The sequence below is a fragment of the Agelaius tricolor genome, unplaced genomic scaffold (genome assembly GCF_023055355.1).
Source record: "Agelaius tricolor isolate 1412-34295 unplaced genomic scaffold, bAgeTri1.0.p SCAF_5, whole genome shotgun sequence".
Classification (NCBI taxonomy): domain Eukaryota; kingdom Metazoa; phylum Chordata; class Aves; order Passeriformes; family Icteridae; genus Agelaius; species Agelaius tricolor.
In genome coordinates, this window is record NW_027269265.1 from 3,815,784 (window position 1) to 3,837,119 (window position 21,336).

General features: G+C 46.3%; 1 protein-coding gene across 11 annotated transcripts in view; it reads left to right on the forward strand.

Moving 5' to 3' along the window:
• The window catches only part of KTN1 (kinectin 1), a 79,248-nt gene that overhangs the window by 2,931 nt on the left and 54,981 nt on the right, over positions 1 to 21,336 (forward strand). For 9 of the 11 annotated variants that reach the window (XM_071426153.1, XM_071426157.1, XM_071426158.1 and 6 more), the window contains exon 2: positions 20,415 to 20,971. In XM_071426153.1, the coding sequence (XP_071282254.1) occupies positions 20,449 to 20,971 (523 nt within the window). In that variant the 5' untranslated portion in view covers positions 20,415 to 20,448. Of the gene's footprint in view, positions 1 to 20,316; positions 20,972 to 21,336 lie in introns of those variants that run through there. The other 2 variants (XM_071426159.1, XM_071426154.1) reach the window with 2 other exon arrangements.

Below are 21,336 nucleotides of genomic sequence, written 5' to 3' on the forward strand. Positions count from 1 at the left end.
CTGTCCCAGACAAATCACTTCTTGTTAATGACTGTGCATAAACTATGGAGATGATAAATTGGAGAATTACCAGCCCATGACTCCCAGGAATCTGCTTCTCCTCTCATGTTATACAAGATGTCCAAGCAAATAAAACACATGGAGACTTAAAAAAAAAAAAAAAAAAAGTATTTATTTATGTTTTTAGAAATGTAAAAGCTTCTTCCTGTTCGCATGCCTGAACTACAGCTGGTGGCAGGAGAGAGGGTACTTGGGAGCTTTGAAAACTTCCTATTTCTTGCCAGAATGGAGCCTTTAAAGTATTTTCTTACAATGTGGACTCTTTGGCACTTTCTCCAGGCTGATGCCTGTGGTCTGCAGCTTGGGAAAGCATCTGTGCCTGCTGGCGTGGGCACTGCCTTAAAGGCTGATTCCTGCTTTTTTTTTTTTTCCCCATTTGCAGTGATTTCAGAGCAGGAGCAGCAGCCCTTTCATGGGTAAGCACCGTGCATTGATCTGGACTCTGCTGCTTCCAGCTGAGGAATTGTTTTTTACCTGGTGGAGGGAAGAGGCAGAGTGGATCCAGGTGCTGCTCTGAGATAGTGCACAGGCATCTATAATTCCTGCCATTCCTCTGCAAGAGGGTTTTTTCCTCTCTCTGTGAGAACTAAGTAGCACCTAGGCTGGCTTCCCTGTGTTTGAACTCGTCCTCTCCTGGTCACTGCCATGCCTGGGTACAGGACTGCTGCATCTAATTAGATTATATCAGAATGAATAAGTGAATCTCAATAAATGAGCTTACAGGGGCACTGTTGGGTCAGCTCAGTCCCTAAATATAGGTCCTGGGCAGAGGGCAGGCTTGGTGCAGGATCTCTCCATAAAGCAAAATTAAACAGAGATCTCCTGGGAGTGCAGAAATTCTGCTGCCTTGGCCATCTTGTCAGCCTGGATGCTCCAGTGTCTTGGTACAAGAAATACCAAAGTCCACCCAAATGTGAAGATTCTTTAATTGGAGCTTGGGTGTGGAGTTGGAAGGGGAAGTCATGGCAGTGGAAACTCTAATAATCTGAGGTGCTAAAGAATGCAAATCTCATGATCCTTTTTAATGCTTCCAATTTAACTAGAGGTGAGGAGGATTTTTTTTTTAAGTCTCTTAGATACTGTAGAAAACAGGAAAAAAGAGAAATGGTATCCATTACATGAAAACTCTGGAAACAATCTCTAACTGCACTAACACAGATAAAGAACATTATCTCCTTGCCACTCTGTGATGCAGAGAAGCAGTTTCAAGCTTTGTGGTTTCAAGTCGTTTCAAGCTTTTTGGGTGCTTCAAGCCTTGAGTTTTGCTGTGGAATGAGTGTGGGGTGGGTGGGAGAGGAGAGGGCCAGGAGCTGTAAGATTTGTGGGGTAATCAGAGTTATTTCTTCTCAGCTCTCCTCCTCCTTTTCTGCAATGCTCTGTTTTTGTTTGTGCTTTGTGACCACCCTGCTTACCACAATCCACAGCTCCAAACTGCTGTTACTGAAGAGAAGTAAAAGTAGTTTCTTCCCTTTTTCTTCCCATGAAGATTTATTTAGAGGAATAGCATTTTTTCTGTTTCAGATGAAAGCTCATCTTTGCTTGTGCATCACTGGGGCTGCATTGTAACTCAGAGAAAGTGTCTGTAAATCAGTCATGTGGACAAGCTACTCCTTTTGTTGCACTGATAATCCCTATTATAAATAGTCTTGTCCTCTGCTTGCATTTACAGCTCTTTGCTCTCAGGTGTGCAGGATTTTCAGTGGTAGTGAAACACAGGGAACAGCTCTTCTTGCAGGGTTTTTTTTCCTCTTTTTCCATTGGACACTCTTCCTTCTGGCTGATCCCTCTGCCTGCCTTCCTTGTCTGGATCTGCTCACAGCCAGGCAATCCTGCAAATCACTGCTCTGCTGGAGCTGCTGCATCACAGCTCCCCTGTTGCAGGAAGCATCTTTCAGCCCTTTTATGCTGTGAAGTTCAGGAAATAGAGCAAAACTCCTGTTTTCCTTCAAGCTGCAGTTGAATGACTAATGGAGGGGCATCAGGGAAGGCTCTTTTTCTCTCAGAAGAGGTGTGTTGATGTTCTCCAGCAAAACCCAAGTTCTGATTTTGGGATTACACCTATTAATTGAATAGCTGACCTTCTCAGCCTGCCTGTCTGGTGTCCAGCTCACTGAGCATGTGTTGAAAGACCCAGGGAAAATCAAGTTGGAGTCCAGAATTACGTGGGTGTCAAAGGCTCTTAAAGCCTGGGATATTTATGCCCATGATTCATGGTGCTTCCAAAAACAATCCAGCTCTCATCCTGCAGAGGGGAAGTACCTCAGTCCAGTGTTATCAACTTTTGCTTAGCTGCCAGAGCAATATAAACTCAACCAGAGTTATTTTGGGCTCCTTATTCTTTTGCTTCCAAATCCCACCCTGCAAGCTCCTTGTAGAAGAAATGCTGGCTTAGTTCTGTTTTACACTCTCCTGTATGACCTGAAAACATTAAGCAGGGTATTTTATTTCAGGGTTGTGCCAAATTTTAGTGCATCTCATTCCTTTCTGTGGTGTGAAAAGGTGTCTTTTGTCTGCCTGCTACCACACAGGAAGGAAGTTGTTGAGTCTGGGAGATAAAAGCTTTATCTCCTCCCCTGCAAGGAACAAGCTGCCCACTCCTAGGCTGGCACTGCTCTGCTCTGTCCTGCCTGTAGTAGGGCAGAGAGGAAAATTTTCATGGGAAAATGTGAGTGGACTCAAAATGCGTTTGTAAGCGCGTAGCTGTCAAGGAAGATGATGACTAAGCTATTGCACAAGGTGCAGCTCTTCAGGGAGCTCACCAGGATTGGACTGGAGCATGACTGACTCACAAGAGAGCCTATAATATCAGTCTGCTCCTGATTTCATTATTACTGGTTTGAGCTGACCACTGGCCATGACTGCTTTTCTTTCCCAGCCAATTTGCTGTGGGGTTTTAAGTCGGAAAGTCTACACTTGATGACAATAAATTAAAAAATCCAATTTATTGGAGGAAGTGAATGGTTCCCAGGCCTTGGGTGGGAAGTGCTGTGTGGCAGGGGTGTTTAAGCTGATGTCTGGCATTTGGCTCACGTGGGTGTTTCTCCATCAGGCACCTGCCCTGTGCTGCTGCCAGGCTCTGGCATGGCCCTTACCTGCCCATTGTACAGAAGGGAAAGCACAGGTGAAGCACCTGCAGGTGAAGATGCCAGGAGGTCACCAGCAGAGCAGCTGGTGGTGCCTTTTTCTTGGTCCCATCTGTGACCTGAACCTCTGGCAGTCAGCTGGGGTGGGTGAGCTCATTGTCAGATAGTGACAGGACAAAGGGGGAATGGATTTAAACAAAGAGAGGAGAGTTTAGATTAGATATTAGGAATTTTCCTTGTGAGAGTGGGGAGTCCCTGGCACAGGTTGCCCAGAGCAGCTGTGGCTGCCCCTGGATCCCTGGAAGTGTTCAAGGCCAGGTTGGACAGGACAGGGGGTTGGAATGGGATGATCTTTAAGGTCCCTTCCAACCCAAACCATTCTGTGATGGGACATGGAACTGCTTTCCTGCAGCAACCAGGACTGTTCCATGTGCCCCTTCCTTTCAGGGTCTCTTCTCTGGTGTGGGTGGGAGGCCAGGGTTAGGGTCAGTGATGTTGCTGGGTGGGAGGCCAGGGTTAGGGTCAGTGATGTTGCCTCCCAAAGTGGTTTGAAAGGCTGCCTTGGTGTTTAGTGCTGCTTTGCCCTCTAAGCCATCACTTAATGTTGCAAATGGACATCCCAGCTTGGCTTTCCCATAGGCATTCCCTTTAACTCTGTGAGAGGACCTAAAACCAGGTACATGGAATCAGCTGCAGCATCTCTGCTTCAGCTCCAGGTGTACCTGAGAGCATCACCATGGCTACAGCAGCTCATAGCCACTGGAGCTTTCACAGGGCATCTTCAGATCTGGGAAGTGGTTGGGGTTTAGGTGCTGTGCCAGGAAGGGCCCTTTCCCCCAGGACTAGGTGGGAACTCTTTTGCCTCCTTGAGCTTGCTGTTCTCCAGGGAGACTCCGTGTGCTGTCCTTGGAGCAGGCAGTGTCTGCATTTCTCAGGGGGTGTGGTGCTGGGAACTGGCAGAAAGTGGAGTTGACAGGTCAGTGCTGTATCCCCTGTCACACCTGCTGACCTTTGCTTGCTTCAACACCTGTTGGCAGCACGTGTGGCTCCAGCTGTGATGGAAGGACAAAGGACTGAGCTGCTTTTTCTCTTCATGCTGCCTGGTTTTGTGTTTACAGCAGTGGTGGTGCAGCTCCATCAAGCTTTACTTCTCCAAGCTCTTGGAGAATTGTGCTGAGAAGGTTTTCCTCCCAACCCTGTCCTCAGTGTGGACAATGAACAGCATTGTCCAAAAGAGAGGTGGAGGTGGCATCTCAAAGCCTTGGAAACCACCAAGCTGCTTGGAGGATTTATGGAGGTTTTGTTAGGATTTTTTGGGGTTCTCTGGGCTTTCCCACGGCAGCTCAATGGGAGTACTGACAGTTTTTCCTTGTTGCCTTCACCTAAGGTCACTTCCATATCTTCAGCCTGTGCTACACCACCACTAGGATTGGGTTGCATGCTAAATTTAGTGAACCTTTTTACAGCTTGGTTTGTGTGTGTAAAGCCAGAGGGGTTTTTAGCAGCTTTTTGGGGGTTAGAGCCTGGTTCAAGATGCCCATCAAGGCCAGGCTTGCTTTGCACAGGTGGCAGCACCCCAGGCCAGGTGTGGGAGGGTTCTTCTCTGCCTCAGTGTACTTCCACACAGGGATTTGCTGGGGTGCAGGCCCGTGGGAGGGAGGGAGGGCTGTGGAAGCACAATTAGAACTTGCATAACGTGGTCTGCAGTCTGAGCCATGTGAGAAGTGCTGGCAAAGAGGTTGGGTTTCAGAAGTTTTAAAGGCTTGTGAAAATTCTTCATCAGATGTTTCCATTACAATCCTGTCTTTTTTGCCCCCCCACCACACTGCACCTCCAAGTTTTTACCTCTCCTCCTATGCTGTTTGTGTGCCAAAAGAAGAATTTTTTGGCTTCAGGTCTGGTGTACCTATTTCTAAGTAGATTTTTTTAATCCCTGCTTGGCATCACAGGCTACTGGAGTAATAGTTTGAATTGTAACTTAAGTTGGAGGCACATAGGTTTAGATCTGTGTGGTTGCAATGAAGTGTTTGTTCAGTTCTTGCACCCCAAAGGAGGAGCAGATTGTGGGACAGCAAAGCAAAGGGAGTGAGAACGCAGAGAAGCGTGAGAGAAATGACCTCAATTACTCTGCATTTTTGTTGCTGAGCATTTTTAGTCCTTTTTAACAACCTGGCATGTTCTTGGGTTCAGATCAGTGCTGAGCACGTTGGGGAGGGTGTGTGTGCTTGTGTTAGGAGGCTGTTTTGGGGGCAGAGCTCTGGGCTGTTGGGTTCTTCACTTGAACTCAAAAACTCTTCAAATATGCATTTCCCTCTTTCCAGTTTCTTTAGGAGACTCCTGCAGTCTTGGTCCTTGTGGTCACAAGTGGAAAGCACCAGGAAGACTTTAGAGATGTGCTTTGGACACACCTTTTGCAGGGTTCTCGTGGTGTTGTCCAGCTCTCAAAATTGCACTGTATGTGGGGGTTTGCAGTGAACTGGACTGTGGAACTGGGACCAGTAAGGAGGGTTGCAGCATCCCCTGGGCTGCTGCTGCTCAGAGAAACATGAGCAACCCTCAGCATCACTCACCTGGGGCATCAACAGCTGCATGAGGAAGGTGGTAAAGGGAAAGCTCCTTCACTGTGTGGCTCAGGTGTGATTCAAGCATTAAGCAAGTCTGTGGAGGAGCTGGAGCCTTTTCCCTGCTGCTGGAGGGGAGTCTGGTCCCCTCCTCTGGGTATTTTAAGATGCAAATATTGCCTCGGGGTCTGCTGAAACACTGCACTGATTCCTGAGCACATGTGACCTTCCTAAGCTGCTGCCAGAGCCTAAAGGGTGTGGGTGATGACACTGAGGTGACACCAGCTGTGTCTCATTTCTTGCTGTGAGTGCCTGCAGCAGACTGGGCAGTGAAGCACACAGAGGTTAACAAGGTGAGAAGAAGCTTTGTGTGAATGAAAAATTCAGAGCTTGAAATGCTGTTGATGATGCTTCCCCCCCAGTCTTGGGTTTGGGAGGATTGGTGTAAACAGAGCATGGAAATAGGGATATAAAACTATATTCTTAAAAAAGAATATAAATATGTAGGTTAAATTTTACCCTGAGTAAGGTGGATGCCACAATATAAGAAGGTTAGAAAGGTATTGGAGAGTGGAAGGGTCTAGAGGGGAAGCCTTGAGAGGAGGGACCGAGGTCACCTGGCTTGTTCAGCCTGGAGGGGATGAACTGAGGACAGACTTCATCCTGGCCTGCAGCTTCCTCACAAGGGGCAGATGCTGAATTCTTCTTCCTGAGCATCAACAGGACCTGAGGGAATGGCTGGAGCCTGTGTCAGGACAGGCTTAGGTTGGATATCAGGAAAGGGTGTGGGTGATGATGCTGTGAGGTGACAGCAGCTGTGTCTCATTTCTTGCTGTGCCTTCAGCAGACTGGGCAATGAAGCACAGGGGGGTTAACAAGGTGAGAAGAAGCTTTGTGCTGTTCAGGAGCACATCTCCTTGTTGTGGAAGCTGAAGGATAGCATCTCAGTGGAGCTGTGTGAAATTCTTGTTGTATTGGGATGGATGATGAGGTGAGCTCTTAGTGCTGCCCTTGATAAATGAGATACGTGCAGTGTCTCAAAGGAGAGCAGAGAAAGGCCTTAGCACTTCACCTGCCTCAGCAGGGAAATGACCACAGTTCAGCAGCAATTTCTAAAACTTCATGTTGTGCTTTCAAATAGAGTTAGAAGTTCCAGCTCATGATGCAATTTATGCTTTGAAATGCACTGGTGTAACTTGTATGGTGCCAGTGCTGCAGGGATTGCTTCTAAATCCTCTTTTGTTCCTAAACCATTTTGAAATTTTGCTTCTAACAGTATTAACAGCACCATATTCTACAACGTGATCTGGCTTGGATATAGAAGTGCTGTCTTTATGCCTGCATGATAATGTGCTTTAGGATAAATGTTGAAGGACAGCTTTGCTATGGAGCAGTCAAACTAATTCCTATCTAGTGTGGAAGTTTGTTCAGCCTTCATCTTGTGCAAGTTTCTGCCGGAGCAGAAAGTCAAAATATCAGTGCTGGAGGAAGCCCCATCACCAGCAGGACCTTCTGTGGTCCAAATTCAGTCCTAAGCATACCTCTAAACATTCCCTGTGTTCAGAGGGTTTGTAAGTAGAGTGTGAACAGGGCTTTAATCTGGCAAATGATTTTAAATTTAATGCACAGTTGAAATAAAATCCACCCCTCTTTAGAGATATTCCTAATGTGACTATGGATTAAAATCCCACGTTCCTAATGTGACTATGGATTAAAACTCATTGATTGCTACCAGCAGAAGAATGAAATAATAAACCACAGTGCCCCTGCTCCATGCAGAGGCTGCAGATTGCCCATTCCAGCTGTGAGCACCTTGTTGCATTGAGGATTGAGAGTGTTTTCCCAACTTGCAGCCAAAATGCAGCCATGGCCCATTGCTGCCCATTTGTTCCCAGGCCAGCATTGTCCTGTGGCTCCAGCCCCTCCCTGCAAGGTGGGAGCAGAGGAAGCTGGGCTGGCTCCTGTTCCTTGGGTGCAGCTCAGGGCAGCAGAGCTGTTCCTGCACAGAGGAAGGGAGGGTAGCCAGCAATGCCTGCTCAAGCCTGGCTGCTCTGATTTCCCAGTGTTTTTGTGTCTTTCTGACCCACCACTGTGGTGTAGAGTATTAAAAGTAAAAATAGAGCTGCTGAGGCAGTGCTTAGCAGGCTGCGTGGGCTGAAGAGGAGGCAATTCCAGCCTCGTAGTACTCCCTAAATTCTGGTTTGGTACTTGTGCATGTTGGTGATCATTTCCTTTATGATGCCTCTGTCAGCTTACAGGAACTTTGACTTCTCTGTGTTTAGTCTCTGTTCCTCCAGTCACCCAACCTAAACTGAAGCTGCCCTTTTAAAATCTTGGTGTTGAGAAACAAACTGCATAGCCCTGACTTCTAAACTCTTGGCACATTTGAAAATTTATTATCACTCTGTGAACTTTGGTTGTTTAACTGGTAGATACCTCCCCCCCCATTCTTTTATTGTACTGTTTGTGGTGACAAAGAAGAAAGAACTTCCCTGTTGATTCCTCTCAGTTTGCAGCTGAAGAATTATCAAGACTCAGTCTGATGGTGGGGTAGGTACAGCAATCTTGTTTCACTTGCTGCCTTCTGATGCTCTCATTTAGCTACATCTGTGCCACATTGACAGTAGTTTTCTCTTTAGAGACAACTGAAATCACTCAACTGCTTAGGCATAATGTGTGCAATAAATAATGTCTCGAGACTCCAGGTAGTTAGAAGAAACCACATGAAAGCATCTAGATCTGATATAATTCACAATCGCTGAAGTTTTGATTTCCCTCTGAGCTAACAACTCTCCTCTGCCTTGCAGCCTGTTCCCAGCACAGCTCAATTTCATTTTCCTTTAGGAATTTGGAGAGATGAGAGCATCTGTCTGCTGCTGGCTTCTCTTTTGTCCATTGCTGTGCAACAATAGGATTGTCGAGTCACTGAGAGGTTAACGAAGCTTTTTTTTGTTCTTGTCAGTGGTCCAACCTCTTTGTATAGCTGTGTGGAACAGCACACTGAACAGAAATAATGGGAAAATCTTGTTGCTGGAATGACTGGGACTGTCATTTTGTGATACCAGGGTAAAGACCTGCTTAAGCTTCAGGCTTGTGGCTGAGCACGAATCTCTCTGCAAGAACATTCAATATTAGTTTCTCTGTGTCTCCTTGCATCCAGCAGTGTTGGAGCAAGGGGAGGGAATCTGAACTATTACAGTCTCTTCCCGTTTAGTATTTAGAATGGTTTTGTTAGGAGCCTTTTGGGGGTTTGGCATTGGAAAGAGGGTGAATTGTAGCCCTTAATGATGAAGTGTGGGAACAATTGGAGCTGGACAGACAGGCAGCAGTCCAGCTCCTCTTCCTGAGCGAGCAAAGCTTTTGTGCTGTGCCATCCCACTGCACAAATGGCTGTGCTGGGCTGTTGCTGGATTGATTGGTTTTGATCCCTTTTAGGAAGGGGTTTGTATGCTCTAATTTTGGGTTTGTCACAGTAGTCAGGCTCCTGCCCTGTTGGTGCTCTGAGCAAGCCTGTTACTGTGGCTGCCCCAAAGAACTTCCCATGGAGTGGGGGAATGTGGGATTAAAACCCAGCTGTTAAATCCAGTCGAACTGGGACATCAGTGGCTTGGCTCGTGTGGGTTCAGTGACAAAGTGACTGCAAGGAAAGATGTGGAGATGCTGTGCTTTGCTCCTGCAGGGAATGGAGAGCTTTGAGGGGGAATTGAGCTTGGGATGGTGTGGGATGGGTGGCACATGGGTGAGCTGTGGCTTGCTGGATGCCACCTGGGACACTTTTCTTGCCCTGTCTCTTATCAGCTTGTGGAAGAGGGCAGCCAGCAGAGCAGGGTGGCAATGGGATTTACAGGAGTGTTTGCTGGTGGCAGTGCTCCAAGAAACTCTCACCTTTTCCCTCAGAGCACCTCTCCAGGCTGGGCTTTCCCTGCAGTTCAGGCAAAGGGCACCTGTTATCACTCAGGCCTTGCTGCTGACCCCAGCCATGCCTCCTTTCCAGGCTCTCATTCCAGCAGAGCTCATACTGAAAAATGGAAAATACAGAACTCCTCTTTGGGACACAACCTCACTTTTTTCTTTTTTCTTTTTTTTTAAATTTATTTATTTTCCCCTCCTGGGAGCTGCTGAGCCTCCGTGGCTGGTGTATGCAGGGCCCTGCATTCTCCTGTTGGGAATGTTAAAAATACCAGCTACAATTTTCCCTTTCCTCATACCAAAATATATTAATGTGCTGCTGCTTTGATTAGTCATTTCCTCCTCTTTTGTTCCTTTCGCAACAGGGTAAAGGACAGCGTGTGCACACTTGAGTAAAATCTTGTCTGGTTAAGAAGTCTGAAGCTAAATAGATTCTCTTAGGTTAATACCTGTCTTTGTTGGCAGAAGAATTCTCTTCTTATCCCTTTCATATACATTCAAAAATAAGTCTGGATAAAGTCACTTTTATGGTGTTCAGACTAAGAATATCTTTGTGTGATTTATTTTTGTCGTGGAAAGAAACTCTAATATGGACAAGATTAATATTCTTAGATGAATTTAATATATTCTTGCAGAAAGACCTTTGGTGATACACTGCTATAGGAAATTTTCCAAATTCATTTATTTTGAGGTTTCTTGTCTTCCTCTTGTGCCATCACCTCGGTGCACACATTCCTCCTTCTTGAGCTCCCGTGAGACCTCATTCAGTGTGGGTGGAAACTTGGTGAAAGCAGCAGTGACACTGTTGGGCTGTGCATGGCTCAATCTGGGGTAGTTCTGGCAGCCTTTGCACCCTCAGGGTGTGGGGGTACAAAGGTTAATAAATCCAACTTACAGGGACCTGCTAAAGTTGCTCTGAGTGACCTGCTTGCCCTTGAAGGCTTATATTGAGGATATTTTTTGCTTCTCTGTCGCTGTGGCTGCCTTAGTGAGAAATTGGGGAGAAAAGCTTTAGCACCAGGTGGTCTGGAGAGCTGCAGAACAAGTGGTAGGTTGAAAACTTTCTTATATGTGTGGCGAAATTCCAGTGAATAAGCTAAAAAGTCGCCTGGTGAGTATAGTTAAGGGCAAAGTTGAATAGAAATCCAGAGAATCAAGCAATAAATTAAGACTGATCTCTTCTCAGTGATGGCCAAACTTTAGAAACACAGCCCATAAACAAGATGCCATCCTCTTTAGCAATCTGTCGTGGTTTTCCTGTCGCTGTGGCGCCGAGGGCAGCTGCTCTGCCCTGAATTCAGATGGAGAACAGCTTGTGCCTGCCCAGGGAGGGAAAACTCTGCTGCTGGCGATGTGCAGAAAAGGGATTTTACCTCTCCTGGGATGCACAGGCAGGTAATACACTTGAGTTTTCTCCTTGCTTGACTCTTTGCAGCTCTTGTGGAGAAAAACCTGGGTTGTTTTTTTGAATGAGCATTAGCCTCCCAGTGCTCGGATGCCATTCATACTTTCACAGAATCTGCTAAGGGGAAAAAAAAAAAGAATAAAAAAAGCTGGACCAAAGGCCTTTGCTTCTTTTGTTTCTGTCTCCTCTTATTTTACATTTATTTTTTTTAAATATTAACAAGAATTCACAATACAGAAATGTGTATTTTATGTAGTTATATTTGCTGTATACACTGGGAAGGGGAAAATGTTTCATTCCAGCTGCTTTCTCTTTGCACATTGCTGTGAAGGTATGAGAGGAATTTGAGTACTGAGAAGCTTCTGCTCATACCTGCTTTCCTCTGTTATAGAATCATGGAATGATTTGGCTTTGGAAGGGACCTTAAAAACCATCTGATTTCCACCCCATGCCATGGGCAGGAACACCTTGCACTAAACCAGGCTGCTCTAAGCCCCATCCATGCTGTATTTGAACACTTCAGGGATGGGGCAGCCACAGCTTCTCAGGGCAACCTGTGCCAGGGCCTCACCACCCTCACAGCCAAAAATTTCCTTCCACACTTGTATATAAGGAGATGAAAGGGATGTAGCAGCCCTAAATGTCTCAGGAGATTACCTTAATTTTTTTTTGTTTGTTTTACTTGGAATTTGGGGCTTTGCCTCATTTATGACCAGAGGGTGGTCAAATGCATCATTCTCATGAGTGTTTCAGACCTTGTTTTAATTGAGTTAAAGTAATAGAGCATGCCAGGGGTAGGTGCAGAATGAACACACTTACAGTAATGCAACTTCTTCCTGCGTCAGACAGGGATTAAGCTGTGTCAGAGTGAGCAAACCCAGCTGGGCTCAGACCTGTATTGTACCTGCCCTGGCTTTTTAGGGGCTGGTAGCTGCTCCCTGAGGCTTTCTGTGGGTCCAAGGTGAAGATTATCTTGTGAATGTCTATTTATACACTAGACCACAACAGCTGTCTTAAGGCCTTTGTTGAGGTGTGCAGCACTTTAAGGCTGTGTAAATGGCTTTTGTGTGTGGTAAAGCTGAGCTGCTGTGGAGTGTGGATTTTACAAACCCCTGTGAATTTCCCAGACAGCTAATTAGAATAAAACCAGGTGTGGCCTGGTCCCTCCCTCCTGTCCAGGTGCTGGGCAGAAGTAGACTTCAGGGTGTGGCTGTGTGTGTTTAATGCCTGTCTGACCCAAGAGTCCTGGCTCAAATCTGTACCAGCTTTGTGCTTTTGTTTGGGCTCATGTTCCAGGAGATCCCTTGATGCTCAAAAACTACACAACAGATGGAACTGCTGCTCAGACAGGGAACCTAAGCTCAGCTTTGGCCATAAGTCTGCTAGATTTGGCTCTTATTTGTAGAATTATTTTGAGAAGATTCTCTGATTTTTTTTTATGCCTTCCTATTTTGAGAAGTATCACTTCCCAGTTCCCTGTGCACGGAAGCGGGCGGTGATTGAAGAGCAAATGTCTGATCTGGTCCCTGCCTGCATGGAGAGCAGGGAAAGGGGAAATGCTTACCCAAAAGCCTGAGCTGGCTGCTTGGGTGTTTAAATGCCTCTCAAATAGTTCATGGTGGTGTGGGCAGAGCATGTCTGTACATGAGTGTGTGAAGGAAGGAGCTGGGGGAGCCTCAGGGACTCCTTGGAAGTAGCGATGGGAAGATGCAGACTTGCTGAGTAATTCCTGCTGGAAGAAAGAAGCCTTTGATTCTTCACAGGCACTTTGGAAAAAGGTAGTGTAAAGATAATTTGCTATCTTCTAACTCTGGGGATAATAGGAGTGTGTGTGTGTGTTAGCTGCTAGTGATTTAAAGGGGAAACTTGCAGTTTCTGGAGTCTGGTGGAGCCAAGGACATTTTTTGCTGGTCCTGACGCACACTGGTTTTTATCCCAAGTAACACCCTCTCACAAATACTGCAAGAAATGTTTTAGTTTCCTAAACTTTCCTGTGCTGAACAACATAGACTCTTCCAGTTTAGGTTGGAAGAGCCCTGTAAGATCAAGTCTAACCATTCCCTCAGCACTGCCAAGGCCACCACTAAGCCATGTCCCCAAGTGCCACATCCACACAGTTTTTAAATCCCTCCAGGGATGGGGACTCCACCCCTCCCCTTGGCAGCTGTGCCAATACCTGACCACCCTTTCAATGAAGAAATTTTCCCTAATATCCAATCTAAACCTCCCCTGGTACAACTTGAGGCCATTTCCTCTTGTCCTGTCCCTGTTCCCTGGGAGCAGAGCTCCCCTGGCTGCACCCTCCTGTCAGGGAGTTGTGGAGAGTGAGAAGGTCCCCCCTGAACCTCCTTTTTTTTAAGGCTGAACCCCCTCAGCTGTCCCTGGTGCTCCAAACCCTTCCCCAGCTCTGTTCCCTTTTCTGGACAAGCTCCAGCTCCTCAACATCCTTATTTTCACGAGGGGCCCAAAACTGCCCCTGTGACTGGAGGTGCTGCAGCAGTGCCCAGCACAGGGGACAATCCCTGGTCCCTCTGGCTCTTATCAGTGTATTTGTGCCCATGCTTTGGTGAACCCAGTGGAGTTCTGCTGTGCCAGGCTCTGTGCAGTTTGGGATATCAGTGTGAGGAATGCAGAGCCTGATTTTCCCTGCTCTGTGCCAGCAGCAGGTGTGTGTGCATTTATCCCCTGCTAAACCGAGGTTGCTCGCTGCACTTTCACTGATGCTAATTCCAGTTCTGGGCTTTATCCTCCATCCAGCCCAGGTGGTTTCAGGGCGTCAGCTGCCTCCTGGTGAATCCCTGCCCTGCCTTATCTTGTAGGAACTTGCCCAAACAGCCAGGCTGTGGTGGAAACCTCTTGTGGGAGGTACCTGGGTGCTCCCTGCTGCCGGCACTGGGACAAGATCAAGGACATCTGCTGGTGCTGCTGGCGAGGTGGTGCAGCCTTATTGTGCTCCCAGCTCCCTCTCAGCACTGCTCCTGCATTTTGTCAGGTGTTGGCTCTGAAGTTACATCAAAAAAAAAAAAAAAACCACCATCTGAAAGTAAAGGCTTTTGTTGAAGCAAAGCTACTCTTTCTGGAATTTAATAAAGAGCTTGTCTGTGTTAACTAACATCAAGCGACTGAGAGCAGACAGAGCCCAACAGATGGTACAAACAGCGGCATGTTTGGAATGGAAAATATTTACCTAGAGGGTATTTGAAGCACTGAGCTTGTGCTCTGCAAATGGCTTAATTGTATCAGTGAAATAAAGTGGAGAGCGAGATTTATTGACAAGTTTTGCTCTGCTCTTGCTGTCAGCACCTTGGAGGGGGTGTCAAGCACTGTTGAGCTTCCCTTGAACAGGTCTCCTTCCTGGGAAGTGGAGTTTTAACACCTGAATGGCTCAGTTGGTGTTTTTGAGTGTCTGCAGCTTTCTCCTGGGGCTGCACAAATCATGCTGTCAGGGCAAGAATTGAAATGAAAAATTCAGAGCTTGAAATGCTGTTGATGATGCTTCCCCCCTCCAGTCTTGGGTTTGGGAGGATTGGTGTAAACAGAGCATGGAAATAGAGATATAAAACTATATTCTTTAAAAAGAATATATATATGTAGGTTAAATTTTACCCTGAGTAAGGTGGATGCCACAATATAAGAAGGTTAGAAAGGTATTGGAGAGTGGAAGGGCCTAGAGGGGAAGCCTTGAGAGGAGGGACCGAGGTCACCTGGCTTGTTCAGCCTGGAGGGGATGAACTGAGGACAGACTTCATCCTGGCCTGCAGCTTCCTCACAAGGGGGAGTGGAGATGCTGAATTCTTCTTCCTGAGCATCAACAGGACCTGAGGGAATGGCTGGAGCCTGTGTCAGGACAGGCTTAGGCTGGATTTCAAGAAAGGCTCTTCCCCCAGAGGGTGCTGGCACTGCCCAGGCTGCCAGGGAATGGGCACAGGCCTGAGGCTGCCAGAGCTCCAGGAGTGTTTGGAGCACACTCTCAAACACAGGGTGGGATTGTTGGGGTGTCTGTGCAGGGCCAGGAGTTGAAATCTGATCCTTGTGGGTCCAACTTCCAACTCAGGATATTCTCTGACTCTCTTCTGTAATTTTCTGATTTACCACTGGAATCAAAACTCACAGGTCCATTTGGACCTTCAGCTTTTCTGGCTGCTGAGTGCCTCATGCATGACTTTAAACTGTGCAGTGTAAAAGTGAGCCATGAGAAGATTGTGTGTGATCTTACTGGAAGCTGTGCCTTTTCTTTAGGTAGGTGCCAGGTGAGGTTTATGTGCTATACCTTAATTCTCCTGTGAGAAAACTGCTTGGGTGCAGTCAGCTCCTTGCTGGTGTTCTTTGCACTGGGTGTTTTTGGGAATGCTGAGCTCAGTGTGGCTCACCTGCTAAAGTTAGCCAGGTTTTAATCAACTCAAGCAAGTTTGATGGGCTAAAATCCCAGCCTGCTCCAACAGCTCTTTGTGTCACATCACAGCAGCTCTGCTGTCTTTTGTGTCTTGTCTTGGGACATGAAAAAAACCCAAAACTGCTTCAAAAACCCAAAACTATACCAACCTAAGCTGTAATTCTGCAGTTTTCCCATATGAAGTACCAACACTGATGTTAAATGAACTACCCTGAGGTTTTTCTGGCTGCCCCCCTCCCTAGAGCTTGAGCCCAGCAGTGCTTTAGTCAGATAATACAAACAAGTCACAGAGAGCTAGTTGCTCTTGCTGTATGAATGTGGAATAGGCATGGAGTGGCTGAAGTTCTGGTTTAATTTCATACCTTGCCTGTGGCAGATCCGGGTTTAATTGCCCAAGTTGCTGGGCATCATCTCTGGAAAAGCTCTGGGGGAGGATGGGCTTGGGAGTGAAGCTGTTTTCAAGAGGATCCTCTTTGCAGCTGGCTGATATGGAGCGTGTTCCAAACTGCGTGCAGAACAGGGAGAACAAAAATAATGTTATCTGTTTGAGGAATTTATTGAATCCAGATACAGCTCTGAGGCTTCTTGCTGTGTTCCTAGTGACTGTTGGATGTGAGTCTGCTTGCCAGCTTGAGAAAATCCCAGGGAAATAGCCCAATTAAAGGGGCTGTTGTCTTGGCTAAATGATACGTGGTATCTCTTAAACTGCTTAGTATTTAAAAAAAGGCACCTTGGTACCTGCATTTTCCCCCTTTAATGTTAGTTTTTCAAAGAGGCACAAATCCCTGAAGATTATGTGCATTTTGGGACCCAAGCTTTTATAGAAGCCGTGCTTCTCGTGTGCTGGGGCTAAGCTATGAGTGACTCATTAGCCAGATGGAGCTATAATTTATTTCTATCTTCTCAAGTAAGTTAATCCCCTGGACCTAAACTGAATGAATATCCTGTGAAATGTGGTATCTGCACAGGGTGAAACTTGAGATTTAAATTCAGAAAGGCAGAGGGTGGGTTAGGAAATCCAGGGCAGCATCAACTGGCAGGAGAAGTCAGGTGCAGGCAGTAATAGCACACTGGAGTTCAGAAATAGTTATTTCTCTGTGGCACGGGCTCTGTTTAGGGAACAAAAGTGCAATTCTTTTGTTAAAGGCAGGATGGGAACAGTAACTGGGTCTGTGCACGGCCTGGGACAGATGCAGCTTGTTCCCCTTTTCCAGAATGACTGAAGGGTGTTGTGAGGTCTGGGATTTACGGGCGGGACGGGAGCACGTCTGCCAGGGGGGAGCCTGGCACGGGTGCTGGGCTCTGAGAAACGTGAGCAAGAGCAGGCTGAGTATCAAACACAGATGAAAGGTGAGTATTTAACCAAATACCTTGACATGGAAGTGTAGCTGAAGCTGCTGTGCCTCTGTAGGCAGTAGGGAGGGGGAGTGCAGTGTGATTGCACTGGGAGTGCCTTGCCTGGGATTGTGGGTTTGGGTGGGTGGGGAGCTGGTGCAGCTGCCCTGGAGACTTCAGAGCTGCAAGTGATAAAAGTCCCATTGCAGCACTTCTGGGGGGAAAATGCCTTTTTATTTTTGAGAGTGTCTCCTAACCAGGCTGGTAAAACTAAATGGAGCAGTGAAGCTGGTAGGTGAAGGTGTGTCAGTGCAGCATTTGCTTTTTTTCTGCTTTAATAAAATGAGTTTCTTCATCCTGTTTCTTTCTGCATGGCACAGAATTTTTTCTCCCCTATAGATTGGTTCTCATTTTTCCTAGATGGCTTCTCAATATAATACAGAAATACAAATGGAAATGATGAAACTGTTAATAATTGCAGATTGTCAGAGGAAAACTGGAAACTGTGTGTGAGCCAAAACACTGCCAATTTACCCCATGGCAAGGATGCCACTTTATAAAGACATTTTGACAGGGGGTGGTGTGATGGATGTTGTTTTGTCATTCTGCATAGAGCCAGCAGCAGTGGGATCCTCCTGGGGTGAGTTTTAAATACCCTTGCTGGGCTGAGATGAGAAATTAGTGTATGGCCATCAGAGCACAGCTTTTGCTGGCTGTTCCTGTGTGCTTAATCAATTCTAGTTACACCCTGAGACTTTTATTTAGATTTAGGGTTTTTTTTTTTAAACTGTGCTTCTGTGTGAAAAACTGGATTTGTGTATGGAATTCAGAGATCAGATCTGATCATAAGTTCAGAGGTCTTCTTCTGATCAGTGTTTGGGGTGGAAAGGTCTGTGTAGGTCATGTTTGGCTTTGCCCTGATGAGGAGGAGGGGGACAGGAGCAGGAATGGAGCCTGGGGAGGCTCTGGAGCTCATCACAGCATGCTCCAGATCTGGGAGATGATCCCATTCTTGGGGAATTGCAGGGAGCAGGAGTGGGACAGGAGCAGGAATGGAGCTCTGGAGCTCATCCCTGCAGTGTCATGCTCCAGATCTGAGAGATGATCCTGTTTCTGGGGAAGTGCAGGGAGCAGGAGTGGGACAGGAGCAGGAATGGAGCTCTGGAGCTCATCCCTGCAGAGTCATGCTCCAGATCTGGGAGATGATCCTGTTTCTGGGGAAGTGCAGGGTGGGGGACAGAGGCTCAGCAGAGCTTGTCCAGCTCTGAGATCAGAGCCCAGCTAGTCCAGCACACACTCCCCACCCAGACTAGCTGTCCTCATTGTGGATTTATGTCTCCTCTGGAAGCAGCTGTAGCTTTTCAGTGTGTTTCTCCTCTCTGGTGTGGGAGCAGCCATCACCTTGTGGAGCATGTCCTGCCTGCATGGCCAGGGTGCCCTCCTGACCCTGTTGAAGAGCTTTGAAGCTCTTTAGCAGAGCGTTACCCTGAGCCTGTGCTTTGTCCTGAGCATCTGGTGCCAGATGCTGGGGGCTGTGTGGGGTGTGCCTGTCCATGCCATGAGTTCATGGCTGGCTGTGTGCTGGTGTCATGAGCTGGGCTGTGCTGGGCTCCTTGTGCTTGGCTATTGTAGCTGCTGCAGCAGTGTATTGTAATGATCAACTTAATTACACTTGTGAAAAATCTGCTTAATTACATATTTACTTTGGGGATTAGCTTTTCCCCGTAAGCATTCAATATTGACTTTGGCTGAGACAAATTTTCAAGATCTGCTTCCTTCAAGAGATGACTAATATTAGATCACTTGGTGCAGGGAGCTGGGTTTATCAAGTAGCTGTAATTAATCATTTTGAAAGCTCCAGCTTAGTTTTGAGCATCTGTGCTCTTTTTTTTCCCCAAAAGACAAGCTTTTCTTCCCATCCCTCTCAGCCCTTCCAAAACTTTCTGTGCTGGATGTAATTTTAGACCCTGTAATTTTCAGTGAGCTGTGTACACGCAGAAAATAAATACAAACTGGGAGGAGACTTAATGTTAAGACAACTGATGAATAATTAGTGTATTGAAGTGTTAGTCTTTTATTTGGATAACTTAATAGCCAAATTAGAGTTCCCAAGCCCTGCTTTCTGTGCTGCTCAATGCACTGTACAAATATATTATCACAGGAACTCCTCTCTGTCCAGAAATTATTCTATATAACAACTCTCCCCTCTTGAGCCAGAGCCAGACTCCACACCGAGCTCTCTGCAGTGTGGCAGGATGGCACAAGCCAGTTCGTGCTAGCAGCTTCCAAACCAGTCAGGAATTGAGGTAAAACAACTTGAAATGAGTAAATCTCCTGCCCAGAGGCAAGGAGAGCCTGCCCTCTCCCTGCACCACGCAGCTTCTCCCTGGATTTTATTCCCTGTGCCCTGGGTAGACACATCTGTTTTCATTTTTCAAGCAGCAGTGGAAATATTCTGAACAACCTGGGTTAAATCCCTTGCCTTTCATTCCCCAAGAGGATGGCTGTCCCAGGGGACTCTGCAGTTGAAGAGTCATTTTCTCTTGTGTAGAGGAAAATGGAGTTGTGGCATGTGCTTCCCATGGTGGGTTTCAAACTGAGTTGGTGGATTGGGAATTGCACTTACTTAATTAGTTTGGATTAAGTGTGGATTTTTTTTACAACATTAGGTGGTAGTAGGTTTTTTGTTTTGGGGGGGGTTTATTTTCCTTCTTGGTGCAAGCAGTCTGGAGAAGATTTGGATTCTTCCTGCAAAAATCCAGGTCTGTTTATAGCAATCGGTTGTGAAATGGGAAAATCTGGCTTTCTTTGACCCCAAAGTTAGGTTTTTTAACCTTGTTCTGACTTCTTTTTTTTTGACTATGTGGTTCCTGCTTTTTTAGAAAGAAAATAAATGTAATGTTTGGGACAAAAATATTGTTTTCAGCAAATTATCCTGGACTCATCTGTTCTGTATAACTGCCCTGGAAGTTCTATACCATCACATGTTCAAAATAAGTAACAGATCTTCCTGTTTCCCCATAAATGTATGGAATTTTCATGAGTGTAAAGCTGGGTTTTAGACTTCAAAAAGCAGTTTTGAAAATACCTGATTCTTTATGGCTGACTAAAATTCAGGGCTCTCTCCTATCTTCTCCTCATTCCACTTCTGAAGCTGTCATAAATCTGGGAACAAAAGGAAGGTGAAATTTAACTCCCACTTGCCAGGATAAGAATCTTAATTCATTATATTTGATTTATGAAAGAAAAAAAAAAGAAAAAAAGTGGAGTTCTGCATATACTTACTGCTCTCTATTTCACAGCCTCTGGAAGTGCTGTCTCATGTATTTCTGAAATCAGAAGCTTTAACTTTATGAAAGTCACGTGGGAAGGAAGAGTGAGGAGGATGAAGAAAAGCAAGGGAAGGGAATTATTCCCTCCCCAGATCAGCAGTCTGGCAAACTGCATTTCTTCCTATCCAGGCCAACGACTTTGAAGCAAGTGATAAATGATTCCAAAAGCTGTTCCATGGCTGATGTAGTTTGGTAATTTTATTAAAGCTACTTTGAGGCTGCTCTGTAACAAGGAGAAATCTTCTTTTATTATTATAATTGGTGGAGGAAATAACACTGAGGGAAAACCTGTTCAAAACCTAATTTTTCTTTTTTTTTTTTTCCTTTCTCCTGTAGGTTTTATAAGAAATCATAGCTAAGAAAAAGCACAATGGAGTTTTACGAGTCTACCTACTTCATCATCCTCATCCCTTCTGTGGTTATTACAGTCATCTTCCTCTTCTTCTGGCTTTTCATGAAAGAGACTTTATACGATGAGGTCCTCGCCAAGCAGAAACGGGACCTGAAATTCCCACCCAGCAAGGCCGACAAAAAGAAAACCGAGAAGAAGAAGAACAAGAAGAAAGAGGCTCAGAACGGGAACATCCACGAGTCTGACTCAGAGAGTGCCCCTCGGGACTTTAAGCTGTCTGACGCCCTGAGCACGGATGAGGAGCCCGTCCCTGCTGTCCCCTCGGGTGGCACCGAGGCCCCCGCCGGCCTCAGGGAGAGGAAGAGGAAGGAGAAGAAGCACAAGGCCAACCAGGATGATCACGTAACTAAGGACTCGGAAGGATCCAAGTCTTCAGGCAAGAAAGTAGATCCAGTCCCTGTTACAAAACAGCCCACTCCACCATCTGAACCAACAGCAGCTAAGAAGAAGCCTGGGCAGAAGAAGCAGAAAAATGGAATGGGTATCTGATGTTGCATATGCTTCTTGCACAGAACGCCAAAACCGTGTTCTGCTTTTTGCAAGGCCACAGAGTGTCTCTCACAACTGTTCTGCCTGATCTCTATGGGGCAAAGCTCCCTTCTAACCTGCTCCTTTTTTATGAGCTATTGCTTTTTTCCCCCCTGTTTTTCATCTGGCAGCAGTGCTCTGGTTTTCCTCCTCCCAGCCTTGCTTTCTTCTACTAAAGATGAAGTGAAACAGAGTAGCTCGTTCCTCTGCTTTGCTCTGTGGTTTGGCTGCTTTGCTCTCAATCAAAATTCTGATTACCTGGGAGAAGTCAGGAGATATTTTTGCTGTGTGCATTCTGAGCCAGGCAGTGAAAAAGCA